This window comes from Phoxinus phoxinus (genome assembly GCF_949152265.1).
Source record: "Phoxinus phoxinus genome assembly, chromosome: 17".
Classification (NCBI taxonomy): domain Eukaryota; kingdom Metazoa; phylum Chordata; class Actinopteri; order Cypriniformes; family Leuciscidae; genus Phoxinus; species Phoxinus phoxinus.
Genome location: NC_136892.1, coordinates 21,671,900 through 21,691,916, shown reverse-complemented (window position 1 = coordinate 21,691,916; position 20,017 = coordinate 21,671,900). Strand labels below are relative to the sequence as shown.

At 37.3% G+C, this 20,017-nt stretch overlaps 1 protein-coding gene across 10 annotated transcripts; it reads left to right on the top strand.

Annotated features, from left to right (window-relative positions):
• The first annotated feature begins 846 nt into the window (after positions 1-846).
• smpd4 (sphingomyelin phosphodiesterase 4) lies at positions 847-19,680 on the top strand. Of its 10 annotated transcripts, none has more exons than XM_079585501.1 (20): positions 6,490-6,603; positions 6,963-7,014; positions 7,144-7,230; positions 7,759-7,895; positions 9,638-9,713; positions 9,849-9,945; positions 10,084-10,136; positions 10,242-10,393; positions 10,474-10,606; positions 10,687-10,758; positions 13,330-13,419; positions 14,587-14,735; positions 14,928-15,018; positions 15,163-15,263; positions 15,659-15,822; positions 15,976-16,181; positions 17,779-18,009; positions 18,316-18,447; positions 18,540-18,668; positions 18,778-19,469. In XM_079585501.1, the coding sequence occupies exons 2-20, from the start codon at positions 6,976-6,978 to the stop codon at positions 19,096-19,098; spliced, it is 2,460 nt and encodes an 819-aa protein (XP_079441627.1). In that variant the 5' UTR covers positions 6,490-6,603; positions 6,963-6,975; the 3' UTR covers positions 19,099-19,469. The 10 variants fall into 10 exon arrangements, with proteins under 10 accessions (XP_079441631.1, XP_079441629.1, XP_079441627.1 ...); XM_079585502.1 differs by having other exon boundaries at positions 6,491-6,603; positions 10,687-10,752; XM_079585497.1 differs by having other exon boundaries at positions 6,603-6,755.
• The last annotated feature ends 337 nt before the right edge of the window (positions 19,681-20,017 follow it).

The following is a 20,017-nucleotide window of genomic DNA, read 5'->3' as shown; positions in this document are numbered from 1 at the left end:
GTGCGTGCGCGTGCGTGTGTGTGTGCGCTAAAACAGAAAATGAACGAGTGAACATTCGAATAAGTTTTTGCAACAGTCCATCTTTTCTGTGGTCTCTTTTGCCTGCTCTTTCCCTCTTTCATTGCTCTGCACAGGCAGCAAGAGTGGGCTTGAGCCGTGAAATCCATCATTCCACTTCATCTGCGGCACTCTCCCTTTCTGATCAATGATAGCGCTAATAATAACTGCCACATAGTTACCTCCAGCTCTCTGTCGGTCCAGCACAGCTCCGGGCCCCCCTCTCCAGATTGCCCAGTCCGATTAAGAGCCCATTACAGGGGCTGTTTACTCATAATGTCCCTCAGGCCTGGCCCTGCTTTGTTTGCCTGTCTAGAGATCCAAAGGTGATGAGATGACCTTCTGTAACTGCAAAAGTTCATTCTCTCTCAGTCATTTTCAGTGGTTTTGTTAGTGTTTTTTTATTGACAAGAGACTTGTGGGGGATATATGAAATATATGCTTGAATGCATTTAAAAATATCAATAAAAGACAATGAAAATTGTTATCAAGTTATATTTATTGTTTGTAAACCGGTTTGTTCTGATGTCAAACGAATCACAGACTTAGTGTCCCTATTATGCTTTTTCAGATATTCCCTTTCATGCAGTGCGTAATATAGCTGTTTGTGAATGTAAAAGGTCTGCAAAATTTCAAATATCAAAGTGCACGATAAATGGAGTAATTGTCTATCTGATTCTGACCTGCCTGGGACGAATCGTCAGTAATTGCAGTCTTTTTCCAAATGTGTGGTTTTAATTGGCCGCCGCGATCAGCGTCTACTTTGACCCGCCCTCAAACACAGTTGTTGCTGAGGCCTGGAAGAGTTTGGTCCGTGTTGTCGACATGTTGAGAAGGCGTTGTTATCTGCGCTGCGTAAGCAAATCCACCTTGCATCGATTTCTAAAGGATGAGGACTCGCGCTCAAATTGATACGGTAAAACCGACGCCATTGTTGCAGTTATCACTGTGTGTACAAGTGCTGAGGAAGCCTCCAAAGTTGAAATTCAGAGATGGTAATGGGTGTTTCATTTCCGACACGCATTGTAAGCGACAGACCAATCACAACAGACATTTGACCAATCAGAGCAGAGTGGACTTTCGGGACGGAGGGGTTTAGAGACTGTATCATTTATCGAACTGTTTCAGACACTGTGAGAAGAGAGGTGATGCTGCAATGTATATTGTGAGATTTTTTAAATTAATTTTTTACATTAAATGCCAGGAAACCTATTGTGGGAGACCTTCAAAACAAAAGGAACCTTTAAAATATGGACACTTTAAACAAGTAAGTTAGGAGGTTCCAAATCTAACATTTTCTTCTGTAGAACAAAATACATCTTCAATTCTTGGGTTAACTGGTCCTTTAATCTCTCCATTACAAAAATAAAATGAATGATAATAGCTCATTTTACCTGTCCTGGGGTGATGATGTCCACTGGTCATCAGTCTTGATTTTACCATAGAAATGCGCCTAAAGTTTGTTTTCATTAAAAGTACAGTCCTGCCGTCACACAGCCAAGGGCCAGTGACTCTATACTCACTAGACTCAAAACTCACTGTGACATCCGACCCCATCACAGCCTTCAGCTAAAGTAATCATTAGAACGAGAAGATGGACTGCCTGCTCTGTCCCAGACCTCTTCTGTCCCAATAGATCCACATTACCAGTCCCCCACCCCTACAAATGAGGAACAAAGACCTAATTTCTCTCTTAATGTTAAATAATCTTTTTAGCGGTGGATCTATGCATTTATTTTCCTTGGGAAGTGAAATATTTGTTATGCTTTCAATTTGATTTGATTTGTTTGCTGGATGGTGTAAAAACCTTCCCATACCTTCTCATAACTATTTGAATATTGTGCACAGACAGTTATCTCAGCTAGACGTTGTAAAACATGCATTTCATTGACTCGCTGTCATGGCTGTTGAGAACAGATTGTTGTGTCATCACATTTGGATGCGATTATTGCAGTGAACCGTGATTGGGTAGATAAATACGGCTGACTGCTCTTTCATCAAATTAAGCATTTCATGCATTATTGACATATTTCAGATGTGCAAGAGAATTCAAGGGACTAAGCAAGATTCATTTTAAAGTTTAAAGGTACAATGAACAGATCAAACTACACTGTAAGAAAAAATAAACTGTGCAAAAACAGAAAAGGTACTACTTGTCATTTTCTGCCAGGACATTTTCCATTAAGTTTACTGACATTTCCTTTAACCCTAAAACACAACACAATGGAATGCGTAATTAAAGAAACACCTCTGAAAAATTCATATGGAAAATTCCTTTATATTAACACCTATTTTTAGTGTAGCTATAGGCCTATATTACGCTACACTACAGTATACTATATGTTTAAATGCAGTACAGAAGCCATAATGTACATTTGGTTTATTTTGTGATACTAGCCAAAACATATAAAAAAAATAGACATGAAATATTGATTTGGCATGAATTATAATCTTACCCTGTATATCAACTTAAAGCTTTCACTAAGAAAAAATTATAATGTGTAAAAAGAATTGGTCTAGCAACAATACGAACACTGAAACAATAACCATAACATTATTACAGTAATATGAGATCTAATGTAATCTACGGTAATTTTCACTACAAACAATAACGAAAACGTTTGTACGCAAGAGTGCCACGAGAGACATTAAAATAGTGAATAGTTTCAGGGCTACGATCTGAACGCTGAACTCGCCGATTGACCAATCAAAAGAGTTATACTATAAAAAAAGTATTTTCAAGATTATAACTTTTTCTAGGTGTTGATGGGAATCTAAATTTATTGTTTCACTTTTTGTACTTTTCAATTCAATGGGAGAACCCAGGGCCATTTTTCAAGCTCTCTCCAGAATATTTGAACGGCACCACACTAGCTCTGATAAGAGAATGAGAAAATAGATATATTTTTGTCTATGCTCTCATTTAAGAGCCCTCTTTCTGAGTCACCTCACTGTTAACTCTCTGCGGGCATTCACTGCCACTCAAAATCTGGCTCATACATTTTATTTAGACTGAACAGGGGAAAGGTCCTCTTCCTGTCCTGAGGGACTGATAACGCCACACACTGAGTGGAGGAAATAGCTACAGCTCCACAGAATTGCCCTTTTGTATTTATTTGGTCATTTTGAAGCCCTCTTTCCTCCATGATCAACCACTTTATTTGTAAATAATTGACAATAAAAATGTGTGCTGCATAGAAGTCCTTTTGGCTTGGTATTGTATCATAAAACCATTTATTTTCATGAATCAGAGAGTGCTACATGAGCTAAAGTGGTCCGTTTTTTAAAGGCACAGCTGCTTTTGTTTTGTTTGGGTCTTAAATCAAGTAAAGTATCATGCAGACTGATTTTTGCTGATAATTTTTACTGGCTGAGTTAAATTACTTGTTGAGCTCTTGTAAAATTATTATGAGAAGGAATTCAAACATAAATGGTTATTTTCTCTCTGCAAAGATTGACCTTGGGTGTTCATTTTGATGAATGAGTTTTCAACACCATGATTTCAGGGTGTTATTTATCATGACATGATCGATGGCATTTCATCAATCCTGATCAATTTTTATGGTGAAAATTATTTGTCCAGTTGCGTTATTTGTATACTTTTATATATGACGGTGTGTCAAATGTCCATCAGAAGATAAAATCAAGCGTATAAATCAAAACTCAACGATGAGACTTGGAACCATGCAGTTTGATTAAAACAGTAGCCTTCATTTCTCCAGTCTGATTTGAACAGGCTATTTCCTGCTCTTCGTCCTGAATGACTTTTGTTTTATCTATTTGCATTGACCCGCTGAAGATGAAGTTAAAAGAGATAGAGAATGGCCCTGATTACCAGCCCCTGATGTGACTTCACACCAGGTGATCATGGTCATCCAAGGGTCAAGGGGGGTCACATCCATCAGCCCAGCAACGAAAAAGGTCCTCATGCCAGGGTTCTTCCTCTTTTTCCCACTGGAGAGTGATGACGGCCTTGTTCCAGATAAGGGACTGATCCATTGGCCTGATTTGTGGCCAGCAGAGCAATTTCAATACCCGTCTTTGCACTGATAGATGAGGCCTGCTGTTGATAAAGGGCCAATTTACCTTAGGGGCAATGGGGATGAAATTGCAGCAGTTGCCTTTATTTATCTAGACCACAATTCAAAGTGGAGAAAAAAAGTGGCAAAAAGAGAGCAGAAATAATGTAAAGAGTCAGAATGAAAGAAAAGTCGCAGTGTTTTGATTGGTATCTATGACAAAGCTTTCAGCTGCTGAGAATATTTCACACACAATGCTTTTGTTTGCAGGAGTGTAACAGTGTACTGTAAGGGGTCATTATGGTGGCACGTTCAAAAACAGGTATTTTGAAAACTAATGTGCTTTTTATTCAAATTTAATAATGTCATATAGGTCGACAAAAGACCTCTGCAAGAGAAGATCAACGCCTTCTTCTACATCACCGCCCTCAAAAATAAATACGATGTATTTGATGTATTCAATGAAAATATATTGTTGAAAGGGTTATTTATACCACCATTAAGGTCCTTATAGCACTTTCAAAGCATGGTTCTTTATGGAACCTTATAAAAAGGGTTCTAGCACCAAAAAGGGTATCGTGACAAGCCAAAGAACCCTAATTTGGTTCTGTTTAGAACAATTTTTCTTAAGAGTGTAGCAATTGGGTATCACAGATAGAAAATAGCATGTTAATACTAAATTATGTTTTGTAAAAATCTTGCTAACTTTATAAGTGGACAATAAGTAACATTTATAAAAAAAATGCAGTATGACCACTTTAAGGGAAAGAAATGCCATCTCTATATCTATTCATCATTACATTCAGAGTTTGCAGATTTCTCAGATGGGGATGGAAATGACAATTGAGACTTTTGCACTTGATATTTCCTCTGTAATGTTAAATGTGTTGACTGAGCATGATGAGAACAGACATACTTCTTATAAGAATGCTGGTGTAAGAAAGAAGAAAGATCAGTAACTGCTTCTGTATTATGTGGCTCTCATTTTTAATACATTTTGAATACCTTTGCAACTCAAAAAGCAATCTCCTTTGAAATTCAAGTTCCCTTGGAATGATTAACAAATTCATCTCAAGACTCACACAATAATGAATGAAAACCGAGTGAGATACTTCTCACTTTTTCTCCACATTAGTGACATTGTTTCAATACAGACCTCATTATTTTGTTGTATTTCAAATACAAGATGAGCCTTATATAAAAGTAATTATTGGCCACATTCACTTGGTATGACATGGCTGCTTTTTGAAGATGAGCTCTTTGTTATTTCTGAGTTTTGCTGGGGTGAGATTAACATTTATTTCAAACACTGAGCAAATTTGAGAGCTCATATAATGCAATTTTAACAGATTAAAAAAAACTATGTTTTTGTAATATTGCTGTTACATATCCAGATTGCCACGATGTCTGCTAAGTAGCAAAATTCGTACTCAAACTGAATATATGCATATGTTTGACTAAGATGTGCAGAAATATCTACACAACCCTTACGGCTGTTGGACGTGACACACTTTTATTGCATTAGGCTGCTGTTTTGTTTGCGCTATCGGTGTTACTCTGCCTCAGGTTCTTTTTGAAGTCTATCTACTTTGACAAATGTTTTCCATAGTCTTGCCTTTATTACTCTGAATTTCATACTATCACAAAGATTATATATTAATTTGCATACAAATTTTGGGGGTTATGGCTGATATAGTCTGATGTTCCTTTAAATCCTCCCTCATGGGCCTGTGGTTCATCCAACACATTTTCTCTGATAAACCTAATAAAAGATTAGGTTTTACAAACTCAGTTTATGCGAGATGCATAATTCACGTAAATATTTGGGAATAAAATAGGCTATATTAAAGAGTTATCTGTTCATATCATCCGTTTAAAAAATAATAATAGTAAAAACATTCTATAACTCTTTCGAAAAAAGTTACTTGAAAATACCCCAAAAAACAGGAAAAGAACTAAGAATACAATAAATACTACTTTAACAAACTGTTAAAACAACACGTCAGGGAAACACACACAACAGAAATGTGTATTCAAACAAAACACAGACACATACACAAGGAAATAACCTAATTGCTGGGATTTGTTTTAAGTAGGTCTATTTCCTCACAATTTTAGAAATATTAGTTTTTGTTTTTTTTCTAAATACATTTTTAGAAGGTAGAAAAGATGGGATACTAATTTATGTTCATTTTTAATATCATTAGCTAATAGCTATAGCCTAATAAAAAATAATGTATATGGCTATTTTAAGCTAAAATAGTGTGTAGCATTTGCGGAATCATTGAGAGCCATGGTCAGACCAAAACTGTTTGGATAGGGCATCTATTTATATTTACATCAGGAAGATCATTTCTCTCTGTGACGTCATTCTCCGCTCTCAGCCTATAGATGGCGCTGTTAAAGTGCTAGTAGGCGCCAGGCGGACATGACATCATAACAAGCGTATTTGACTCTGCTTGGGTCTAAGCGCGGTCTATTGGAATTTACTAGAAATATAATTTTCTCTCTCTCTCCTGCGTGTGAGGTAATGTACTCAAAGACTTATTTGGCACGTTTAATATCTGTTTTAAGTGAACATGAACCCGACCGAGCGTTTAGTTTTTTACAGAGCAAACTCAGTAATGTGCAGGCTACACAGTTAGCTGATAGTGGAGCTAGCTGGCTACCTTCTAAGCGGTAATGTTAGAGAAAAATACATTTAGACAAATGAAAATGAATGTTTAAGGATAGTCTGACAGTGGTTATTTAAGCAGCATGAAATATACAGTTTTTCATTGATAACGTTCACTGGCACTTTAGGGAGTGCTAGAAGTAACATTAACTCACTAGTTATTCTGAATGTTTTGAAATGTCATTGTATTATTTTACTGTCATTTATTTCAGGTTTGGTGTTTCCATGGCTGTACCTGCCCTGCAACAGCCCAGTTATCTTCTGGTTAGTACTAGTCCTGTGTGTGTGTGTGTGTGTGTGTGTGTGTGTGTGTGTGTGTGTGTGTGTGTGTGTGTGTGTGTGTGTGTTTGTGTTTGTGTGTTCTTTCTAACCTTTGTGTCTTGATGTCCTCAGGCCAATTTAAAGGCAGACTGGACTAATAAACCTCTTCTCCAAAGATGTCACGAGTTGTGCAAAATTATAGACGATTACCCTGCAAAGGTACAGTTTTCTGATTACGTATGACAATGTCGAAATACCCCTTTTTATTTGTACATTTATTATTAATGTTGTAATTTACAGTGTTGTGGATAGGAGGATACATTTTTATAGTTTAACATGGAGGATATGTTGCAGGCTTTTTTAAACCCAACACAGGGGAGGTTTTTTTCTTTTGATTCATCAGAGAAATCCATTAAGGCAGCTGCGCCGTTGCCCATGTATTAGAGATTAAACGCAGTGTCATTTGCTTGGCACATGGCACTGGACCAGCTGCTGTCCTGCTGCCGCCACTTTACCCTCACCCTGTCCCTGACTCAAATCTGTGCTGTCTGAATGAATGATGTTTGTTAAGTAATGAACTCTATGACCCCGTTTCTCAGATTCATTTGAGCGTTTGTTGGCCACACATGCCTGTACTCTCGCTTCATTTGTCGGCTCTTCTGTTTATTTGGATTATTTAAAGGTTGGCATGCATGCATCCCTGCTCTTTCAAGAAAGTCACGAAAAGTCTTGTTTGTGTTTGATTAGGATCTGCATGCTATCTTTCCCTGGTTGGTGGAGAGCGTGTTCGGTAGCCTGGATGGAATCCTCACTGGCTTGAATCTTCGTTTTCTGCAGGCTCGAGCAGCAGAGTACAACATCGCTATGGACTTCCTGGACCCTAGGTTATTTTTTTGTTTGCAATTTGTTTTGTTTTTATAGTATTCTGTGTGTTTTTGTATGTATGACTGCTATTACCACGGAGTACAAATCTGATATATACTACGGTACTAAGGGTGTCACGATTTCGATTTTAAATCGGAATCGATCGAAATTAAGTCACAATCTCGATCATCGAATAAAAAAATGGAATCGTCGATGCTGCCACGCCCCCATGTCACGTTTGGTCGGCTTGTCAAGCAGAAAAAAAACGCGTGTTGAAATGCTGCGAGTCAACCTCCTCTGGGGGCCGCACACCCGACGATAAGCGCCGCGTCTTTGACAACTCGAGGTATCGCACACACCGGACGAGAAGCGCCGCGCCGCGTCTATGACAACTCGAGGTATCGTACACCGGACGCGCACTTTCATGTGGCCTGCAATATTGTGTTTAAGGACATTATGGAACTCATGTTTATGTTATGAGGCTACTGTACAACGTTGCTTAGTCTGCACTTTATCACTCTATCTCAGAGAGCGTCCGTTAACTGAATGTATCCTGAAAATCCGATAACATCAGCAATTTTCATTCAACCAGCTGATTTCTGTAAATGAATGTATAACATTTATATTGCAGCAAAGTCATAACGACGATTTGAGACAAATAAATGTGTATAAAATGTATTCATTTATAATAAATGTAATATAAAACTATGTGAATGGCGCTCTCTGGCACGGCAGGATTCATTTTGAACAAGGTCCTGAGCCGTTGCTGGGCGCCGCCGATGTGTGTGTGTGTGTACACTCTGAGAATAAAGTTTTAGAATTTTAAAGACGTGGCTCTGCGCGACGCATAGATTTATCTGTTAAACTGTTTGTTTGTTTGTTTGTTTGTTTTGTTGTGAACTTGAATGTCATCTTCTGTGAAGAAGACTGCAGTTACAAAAGAGAAACTAGATCGCAGGTTATTTTGCTTAAGTTTCCAATTGACTGAAGAAGTATCGTTACATTATGTTCTTAATAAATGTTTTAAATTTGACAATGTAGTGTGGTAGGTACATTGCGAACAAAGGTCAGATATTATGCATAAAAGTTTGGTCTAAAAATGGCATAGCAACCTGTGCTTTAAAAAAAAAAAGAATAAAAACCGAGAATCGAATCGAACTGTGACCTTAGAATCGAAAATGTAATCGAATCGAGGATTTGGAGAATCGTGACACCCCTATACGGTACTGTTTAAAAGTTTTTTTTTTTTGGAAATAAATGCAATGAATTATTCAGCAAGGAAGCATTTAAGTGCATTAAATCGATCAAAAGTGACAGCAAAGACAGTTTATAATGTTATATTATAATATAATGTTACAAAATATTTCTATTTCAAATAAATCTCGTTCTTTAAATCTTTCTGTTTAATAAAGAATCCTGAAAAATGGGGTTTGGCTATTTCCAAAAAAAAAAAGATTAAACAGCTCAACAATAACAAGAAATGTTACTCGGGCACCAAAAAAAGCATATTAGAATGATTTCTGAAGGATCATGTGACACTGAAGACTGGAGTAATGATGCTGAAAATTCAGCTTTGCCATCACAGAAAAAAATGCGTTTTAAAATATATATATTTACTGTATGTTTGATAAAATTAATCTGTGTAAGAAGACTTCTATCAAAAACATAAAAAAAATCTTACCGACCCCAAACTTTTGAACAGTAGTGTAAATATTTAAATGTAGCCCTGTTGTAATAATTTTTTTAATATTTATTCAATCAGTGGTCCTATGATGAAATTGGTTTACAAACTACAAGCTGAGGAATACAAGTATGAGTTTCCAGTCAGTTATCTGCCGGTAAGTGTGCTCTACACATTAACTGAAAAAAAGTTTATGTTTTAAGGAATTATGTCCATTAATTATGTTTATGTTCAGAGGTATTCATTTAGGTTTTGGCGCATCATCCCTGATTTATATGTTCTGTTTGTACAGGGTCCTATAAAGTTGTCCATTCAGGCAGGGGTTCTGCCGGATTGCCCTCTGTTTCACAATAAAATTCAATTCCCCATGTCAGGCCTTCTATTCCTCAGTACGTCTTAGCTCTTTTCACCCTCACTTTTGTGTTTTACAATTAAATGTGTTGTATAACTTTCTGTAACTGTTACACGGCTGTTTCATCACTCTATATCTTTCTTTCACATACATATCTGTTCTTAATCTTTCGCAGATCCTTTTGAATATTATATGTTCCACTTTGCCTCCAGTCTCCTTGCACCAAAGGTAAGTGCTGCAGTCATTTTTATCAAATATATTATATAGAATAATTATAAGCATTACAGAATTTTATTGGCTGAACGTTGAAATGTTGTTTAATCATCTTTTCAGAACTACCCTCCAGGGCAGCATGTGAGTTGCTCAGACAGTGCGTACTTTGTGCTTGTCGACACTTACCTCAAGTACTTCCTTCCTACCGAGGGAAATGTGCCTCCGTCACCTTTCTCAGACACCAGGGGAACTGTGGCCTCTCCTGCTCCGAGGTATCACAATGTCATTTTTAAAGATCCTTTTCTCAGCAAATAAACTCATTTTATAAGCTTCGATGTGCTTTTTCTCTCAGGTCTCCCAGTGTGCCTTATGTTGGAAAGGGTGGTTACAGCACCGGTCTGTTAAAACGTCATATTACCCATCAACCCTCAGTCAACGCTGACCCTGCCGCTCAAGAGATCTGGAGGTCAGAGACGCTTCTGCAGGTAGGAAAACATGTTCTTAATTCATGAGTTTACTTAACGATTTGGTGTATACTTAAGCATAAAGCTGTTTGTTTCTAAAGGTGTTTGTGGAAATGTGGCTCCATCACTATTCTCTGGAGATGTACCAGAAGCTGCAGTCTCCTCAGGTAAAGGTAAGAACAAGACACAGGCCCTTAAAACTACACCATCTCTTCTTCCGCTGCGCACGGCTGGCTGGCTGAACACCACCACCCTCCAATGCTTCACCCCTTCACTGCATAGGGACTGCTGCACGACACCCACCCTGATTTATGCGCTTCCTCTCCCTCTGTGAATGACACACGTGCTCTGTTTACAGATATATCCTAGATTTTTGTAAGCATTTTTAAGGGGGGGATTCCTGTTCATCATCACAGTCATTCCGACTGATCTTATGTCATGTATATCTGGTATTATCCACGCTACATATTTATTTACTTTTATGAGTATACTAGCATATAGATGACCTTAATGTATGGCTAAATGGAGATTGACTAAAAACCACAGAACTCCCTTTTGTGGTTTTGTCTTTAAAGGACTTTAATACTAAATGTGTTATTGCTAGTACTGTTATACCACTTTTTTTTTTTTTTTACTTTTCTTACAAAATTTGCAAATAAAATCTGATTTTATAGTGCAATAGTGCAATACATGAGTATAAAGGGTATATACATTATGCACTACACTACTGATTGGTTGTAGTATATTATATAATGTATACACTTAATATCTTCTGGTTCCCTTCTAAAAGAAGTTCATGAAAAATTTATGCTTTCATTGTATGGTTTTTCTTTTGAGGTAATCTCTTTAATTGCTGATCATATGGTAGTTTTCTAACTAATCGGCTTCATTTCAGATCAAGCTGTTGATTTAAAAATGTTAGCTGAACAATTGTCTTTTGTAGCTGGCTGTGTTAAGCATATTGCTGATGCATTTCATGTGATTATGGCCATCTTGTATATCTCTCTGGTAGTTTACTGAGGCCCCCTAGTGGTCTCTGTAGTTGAGAAGTTTTTGTTTAGAACATCAATCTCCCTTCAACGGTTTTATTTCCTCAATGACTTACCTGTTAAAATCAACCCAAAGTCATATGACTGCTGGAAATAGAAGGCAATAAAAGAGAAATACAGTTTTTATTTATTTATTCATATTTACTGTGGTCTCTGTTGCTTGATGATTTGGGCAGAATAAGCACACTAGCACAGTACATATTTGGCATGTGATTGAAGTAGTATAATTATTGCTTCATGTTTGAGTCTGCATGATGCAGCCCGCTGGCTTCTTGATATGTCTTCCGTCTTTGTTCTTTGGCTGTGGGATGTATGTAATATTTTGGTGTCTTTGGCTTCCGAGTCTATTTCCCTGTCCGTGCGTTATTTACAGTCAGTATATCAGTGCGAGTCTCCCTCCAGTCAGCCCAGATCATATTAAGTGTGGCATCATTTATTTAACATCTTTGTGCTTTAGATTATGAACTGAAAGTCACCAGTTTACTGAAAATGAAAGCAATGGTTCACCCAATTAGAAAAATTGAATCATTATTTAATCAGAATCATGTCGTTCTGAAACGGTATGCTGTTATTTGATTTGTAACACAACAGCATTTTTTTTCTTTTTCATGTAATATAACATTTCATATACCGGTACTACTGCTCAAAAGTGTAGGGTTGATAAGATTTTTTAAAAAACTTGTTTTTGAAAGTAGTTTCTTATTTTAGCCGAGGCTGCTTTTATTTGATCAATAGTAAATAAATAAAAATGTGAAAGTATTATAGCTCAAAATATATATATATATATTTTTTTTATGTATTTTATTCTTGTGTTGGCAGTCATTACTACAGTAGTTATTATTAGTCAGTGTCAAATGAGCTATCAGAAAGTGTGTGTGTGTGTGTGTAAGACTATAAACGCATTACATTAAAATTAAATATCTGTGATCTAAGATTTTCTTCATGAAAAAAAAAAAAAACGGTATATGGATTTTGAATTAAATGAATAAACGGGCAGAATTACCATTAATTGGGGTGAACTGTTGACTCTAGTGAGTAAAGAAATTTGCAAGGTAAATATATAATTCTGTTTGCATGGCCTTAATTTATTTAGCAAAAATTAACTACTTTGTCTGAGAGTAAATTGGTGACTTTTATTGGTATATTTGATGGTGAAAACTTCAAAGATGCAGTGTCTCCTTTTCTGCTCCATAAGCTCCATTCGGTTTTATTTGGAATTAGAGATTAGACAAAACTGCAAAGCCGAAGGCAATATAACACTTCATCAAACAGACACTTCTCTTGAGAATCAAGGTCTACATTACAAATAATGTTCCTCGGTTGCCTTGACTACAGTTGCAGGCTTCCTGAGGCAAACAATTCTATTTAACATTTCTATTAAATAAAATCTTTAAATGCCTCTCAGCCTTGCGCTAGAGGTTTGCCTTGGCACGAAAAGGACAACTGCATCATCTTCATGTTCATTGCATTTGTGTCTTTTGTGGTCAATATCGATTTGTCTCTTTCTTTCCTTTTGTACACCCCCATTTCGGTCCTGACTATATCCAACTATTTTTCTCGGATTGCACACTCTCCTTTTTCCTTTCTATTCTCATGTTCACTGCCCTGCTCCTCTCCCCTTTTTCTTCCTTTCCTCCCCCCCACCGTGTTCCTATCTTCCCCCTCTCCTCCACCCGTTTGTGATGAGTCCTTCAGCTGGCGTTGTTGCAGTATCGCCTCAGTATGTCCAGCATGCTGTGCCAACCCCCCGCCCCACCAGGCTCTGGGACCCTCCACACATACCAAGTACTTTTACCTTTCATTCAGTTCCACGGGCTTTCTGGAGGTAACCTCAGATTCGATAGGAGTTAGACTAGGGGTTGGTTTTAACACTTAGGTTTAATCCCAGTTTGTAGGCTGGGACTTGGGAGATTTGGTCTGATTATAATGTGTGATTGAATTAATGTGACTAATAACTTGTCTTGTGATCTCAAATAATTAGGATATATTGTGACGTTGAGATGTTTATTTACATTTATGTGATCTGCTCTTTTTATTTGGTGTAATTTTCTTTTATTTGACGTGGTTGTTCTTATGCCTTGAACTGTGCAAACACTACTACACCACACAGAATATCCAGACCAAATTGCCCAGATTTCTTTTTTGTAAAATACCTTGTTTCAACTGAATTTGTGACGCCTCCGGTCTGATGGATTCGAGAAAGTATTACTCTGTGGATGAAATTATACATGGTATTGACATTCATCTCATGATCTGATCACAAGTGGACAAATGACTGATCACATTTACACCCGGTAGTAACAAATGTTTCTATTGCATTTACTGTGACCACTTGTGATAGATTCAGGGAGCTCTTTTTTCGGCACGTTTGTTACCACTTTTAGCTTAAGAGTACATTTAAATTTTTATTTTCTTTACAATTTTTATAAAAAAAAATTGAAATAAAAGTATTTTTTTATTTACGTAATATTTCAAGCAGAAAGCTCATTCTTATTTTAACCATTATAATACATAAAGGATTTCTAAATTAGTTTCGACCTAGTCGAATAGAAGCATAAAATGCAGTCGTAATTTATTTTAGTCATCAGTTTCTCAATACTGTATCTGATTAATAGCTTCTCGTTAATGATTGAATGTCCAAACATTTCAGAGTTTCACATGTTACTACTACATTGAGAAATTCTTTGAAATTTCACATTACTCTTGAACTATAGCAAACCCAGTGTGATGCAAGGACATTTTTCACACATTTTTATCAATATTTATGAGACTACATTGTTATATGGAATTTATAAGAACAATTAATGAATTTAAACGAGCCCCTGTGTCCTTCAAATAATCAGTCACTGCAAATAAATGTCAGTTAATACCAGGTATAAATGGGGTCTCAAATTTTTGTTTAATAATCTTAAAAGTCTGACTTGTGTTTGTATTTTTTGGATGATGTTTTAGGAGCCCTTCACACCTACGGAGGAGCACGTCCTTGTTGTGCGTCTCCTAGTCAAGCATCTGCACGCTTTCTCCAGCAGCCTGAAACCTGAGACCATCTCCTCCTCGCCCTCTGCACACTCCCACAGCAGTCCTCTGGAGGAGCTCAAGCGGTGAGTTTTTAACAGCCTGCTAGCATCTGTCAGCTTGTCCTGAGGATCCGGCTATAGAACTAAAACATCTGTAAATCTAAGGTGGCATGTCGTAAAGAGGAGCTATTCGCCCGATCAGGTGCCGCGGACTTGATTGAACTGTCTTCTCTTTTACTGCTCTGTCAATAAGCCTCCACTTTCTGTCTCCCACAGTGTAGTGGTGCAGAGGTTTGTCCAGCAAAAGCTGTATGTCTTTCTACAACACTGCTTTGGTCATTGGCCTTTGGATGCCTCATTCAGAGCGGTAAATGTCCTTGAGTGCTCACTGACATTTGGAGCCTACTTTAAATGTTGGCAATAAACATTGTGCTGTTCAAATCATAGTGAGGGCCATGATGCTAAATAAATACATTAAATGTAATTCAATGTGTTTATTTTGTTGTTTTAGATACTAGAGACGTGGCTTAGTTACATCCAGCCCTGGAGATACACTGGAGAAAAAAACAACACTCAAGCAGATGGCCAGAACAGAACTGTTCCCGATAAATGGTATTTTATATATTGGGTGCTTGTTAAAGGATTACATGCACTAGTGTTCAAACTGTGTGTGTGATTTTATATACATACAAAAAAGAAAAGAGATTTTTTTTATTTGAGCACCAAATCAGCATATTAGAATGATTCCTGAAGAATCATGTGACACTGAATACTGGAATAAATTACATTTTAAAATAGACACTTTTAAATTGTAATAATATTCGACAATATTAAAGTTTTTATTGTATTTTGATCAAATACAGCTTTGGTAAGCATAAGAGACTTCTTTCAAAAACTCTACCCTAATCTTTTTAATGGTAGTGTATGTCTAATGTTTCACAGAGAGCAGTTGATGTGACCTTCAGATCAGTTTACCGAAAATATTTTTGGTCTTTTGTCATTTACAGGGCCTCATTTGTCCAGGAGAATCTGCTTATGTACACAAAGCTTTTCCAGGTCTTCTTGAATCGAGCCATGCGCACAGACTTGGTCAATGCCAAAAACGCCCTGATGATCTTTAGGGTCGCCAAAGTCTTTGTTCAACCAAATCTGTCAGATATGATCCAGAAAGGTATTTTGGGATATATCAATGAATGTTTTTTTGAGTGGTGTTTCATATTATTTTATATTGTAATCAACACCCCATGGATTTTTATTATATGATACTGTTTTTGTTTTGTTTTCAAAAGCACAATATATCAAATTAATGAGTTTATATCTCCAGGTGAGCAGCTGTTCTTGGAGCCGGAGCATGCCATTCTCCAACGACAGAACCGTGTCTTCCTGACACCTTCACATGGTGGCAGCTTCCTTTCTTCCCGCCAGCCAATGGGGACGGACAGTGTGTTCAAGGTCAAAAGTCATGTTTATAGCCTGGAAGGGCAGGACTGCCAGTACCACCTGATGTTTGGTCCGGATCTACGGAAAACTGTAAGCTGACAATTAATTCTACAAAAAAAAAGCGTTAGTGTTTCTTGCAAAATCAGTGTTAAATGCATACGATAAGGCAGTCAGCTTTTCATGAATGGTGTCACCACAGAAAGGAATATTATCCCCCTAAAAGTGTTCCGCCGGCGGTACACAATTAAAAAGAGCCCAAACTCAATATAATCCATTAATCAGATCTAAAGATATTCTTCATGGAGTTCTAACACAAACAAATCCCACAGACGCACGTAGCCAAGTATATACTGATGAAGCACTCGCTTTGCATTTTCACTTATAACTTTCTGAAGGCTGGACAGATCGTAGAAAATGGCACAACATTATTTACAGCAGACTCTCATGATTAAAAAGAGCCCTAACTCCCCATAATCCATCACTTAGATCTAAAGATATTCCTAATGGAGTTGTAACACACAAACCCGCACAGGCGCACACAGAGCCTTGTATATAGATGGAGCACTGATGTCGCGTTTTCACTCAGAATTTGTTTCAATTGTTTTCACTTTAAATTGTGGAAAATGGCACATCATTATTTACAGCAGATTGTTATGATTAAAAAGAGCCCAAACTCACCATAATCCATCTCTCAGATCTAAAGATATTCCTCATGGACTTCTAACACATGAACCTGCACAGGCGCACATGGCGAAGTGATGCATACTTGGCTAAAAAAACATGTCTCTCATCTTTCCGGGATGCAATTTGTTTTCCAAAGTTCCCGGAACCTTTCGTGCTTGTTTTCAAACGTGGAATAACACAAAATATGTATCATCTTAAAGCTTAAAATCTCAGCTTTTTAATGCACTTTGCTAACCACTTTGATCAACTCTTAACGAGTGCTGAGTAGTCCCTCTAAAACGGAGTGTACCGCCCGCGGGCGCCACCGAGCTGCAAAAAAAATTCATAATCACATTTTTCAAAACTACTGCCTTGATCAACACAATATAGGTGTCATTTGAAAGCTTGGAGTCTGAACATTACAATGAATGTTGAAAAACTCCTAAGTAGTGCTGAGTTATTTGCTGATAAATAGAAAGTAATTTTTCATAAGCTATCAAATATTTTGTACCATGTACTGAAATGTCAAAAACATCATACAGCTCATGAAACATTCACAGATCGTTGAAAATGGCACCATTTTTTTTACAGCATATTATTACAATTAAAATGAGCCCAAAATGAACATCTATTGTGTTGATTATGGAGGAAGGATTTTAAAAAATGGCCATTAGGGGGCGACAAAGGGCTGAACAAAAAGGCTATCTTGGTTCCAAATGCTGATTTCCCCCTACCATAATTTCCTTCCCGATTTATTGCATGTCAAACAAGAAAGATATGCAAAATCATAATAAAAATTGTATTTTTTTTTTGTCTTTTATCAGCAGTTTCTCGGCATGAGAATGTCCTAATGTAATTTTATATTTTCTAAAAATGTTAAGTGTTCTATCAAACGATACCTACCTTTTGACTCTCCTTGCTATAGTTTTGGAGTTATGAGTCTTTAGTTTTGTGTCATTTAGAAAAAATAACTCTAAAAATACTCTAAGGGGTTCTAGACCATAATTCCTTCTATCAATTCCAGGTGTTAAAGCTCATCCAGATTATTGCCCAAGCCCGACAGACTGCCAAACGGATATCGGATCATTCTACGGAAATGGCTGCAAACAACTCTTTTCTCTCGTGGTTTGGCGTCGGCTCCTTGGATCACAACAACACCTTTAGTGGAGGAGAGATGGACGATTTGGGAGAGGGTGTGAAGAAAACTCACGAGTTCCTGGACAAAGCCTTGGACTATCTCTGTCAAATATTCAGAGTCAGTGTATTCCTGCTTTTATTTAGGATGTTCGTCAAAAGTTTGGGGTCGGTAAATTTGTTTAAAAAAAAATATATACCTATATATTTTTTTTTAACTTCAATATATTTTAAAATGCAATTCATTCCTGTGATGGCAAATCTAAATTTTCAGCATCATTACTCCACTAATATGCTGGTTAGCTGCTCAGAGCTTCTTAGAGACTACAAACTTTTGAACGGCAGTGCATGTATTTATTTACGTAGTTAATTACATAAAATGAAAGGTGAATGAGTTGATTTTGATTTTGGTTCTTATGTTGAACAGTTAAATGCTGGGCAGCTGTCTCAGCTGATTGTCAATGTGGCATCTGTAGACAATGAAGGAGCGTCTAAACAACTGCCCGACTGCATCCCGAGTGAGAATGGCCTTGTGTTAACAGACCTGGGCAGGTTGCAGGTGAGTTTGAGAATGGTGAACTTTTTTTTTTTTAACATATTCAGTTAGAAAATCATAATGATTTTGTATCTGTATAATATCCTTTTTTACAGATCATCAATGGTCTTCGCCGATTTGAAATCGAATATCAAGGAGACCCAGAGCTTCAACCTATCAGGAGCTACGAAAATGCATTTTTGGTTCGACTGCTGTTCCAGATCTCAACCTTTATGAATGCAAGAGTAAGAATATTGCTTTAGCCTGCAATGTAATCCAAATTTAACCCTTATTACGGTCTTGCATTTGCATTTATTTTCAGTCAGATGTGACCATATTGTTTGTGTCTTGTAGTTGGGAGACCACATGGAAGCGCTGTGTTCTCGACAGGACCTCCTGGGCAGACTAGGACGACACTACCTGAGCAGTACCTCGGTTGTGGAGCAACGGCGGAAGAGTCCGGTGACGCGGCAGATGAGGGAACGTCCTCAGCGAGTCCGTCTCAGCCTGCGGGTTCTGGCCAGCTATCGCACCCTCCTCGTGCTCCTCCTGCTCTACATGCTGTTTGCACTACTATCATTCGGCGTTCTCTCCAGCACTGGACTCGTTCTCATCGTCAGCTTTCTCTATGAGCTCCTCTTGAATTTCTTTAATGAAAAACTAAAGACTCAGTAGATGGAGGTTCATGATGCCTTTTTTATTTTTTAATGTCAATACAAAACTTCAAGCAAAGGTGCATGAAGGTTTTTATATACAGTATTTGCACTGAAAGTGTATTGGTATATTTAATGAAAAAATTTAACCAGGAATGTTGTATTCAATACACGTTTTTTTATTTTATGAAATGTGGTTAATCCAGTTTATCAGTCATTGAGTTCATTTATAATGGTGTTTTGCCAAAGTGGTTGTCAGAACAATCTAAAGTTTGCATTTAACTGGTTGCATTTCATTAAACATATTGTGCCTCATTTTTGAACTGGATTTTCATTGCGGTAGAAACATAAATATCACACTGAAAGAAGTAATGCAATGCCAGTCGCTCATGTTTCTTAGCAGTAAGGTTCAAATAATCAACAAACTGTTTTTTTTTGGGAAAGATCTGTCATAGCCTAGTGGTCTAAGCACTAACATTTCACACTTTTGAGATTTGGACGACCCGAGTTCAAATCCTGACTCATCGATTTTGTTTTTATCCCATACTGTCCTATCATGATTAAAAGGCAAAAATATTCTTTAAACTGATGGCAGTTAAGCTCCAAAAAAAAAAATTTAATTAGCCTTTTTTTAAGCCACTTCATCAAAACCTCTCATAATGAGGGTGGGGGAACGGATTCCGACAGCTGTTTTTTTGCCGTCGGATTTTGTTCCCCCCCTCTCATTTTTCTTATCAGTGAGGTTCAAATACTCAACAAACTTATGTTTTCTAGTTGTCCCCTATAGCCTAGTGGTCTAAGCACTGACATTTAACACTTTTGGGATTTTGACGACTAGAGTTCAAGTCCCGGGTCATCTTTTTTTTTTTCAAACTTTTGGGATTTTGACGACAGGTCCCGGGTCATCGTTTTTTTTTAGGGCCCAAGCCTTGAAAAGGCGA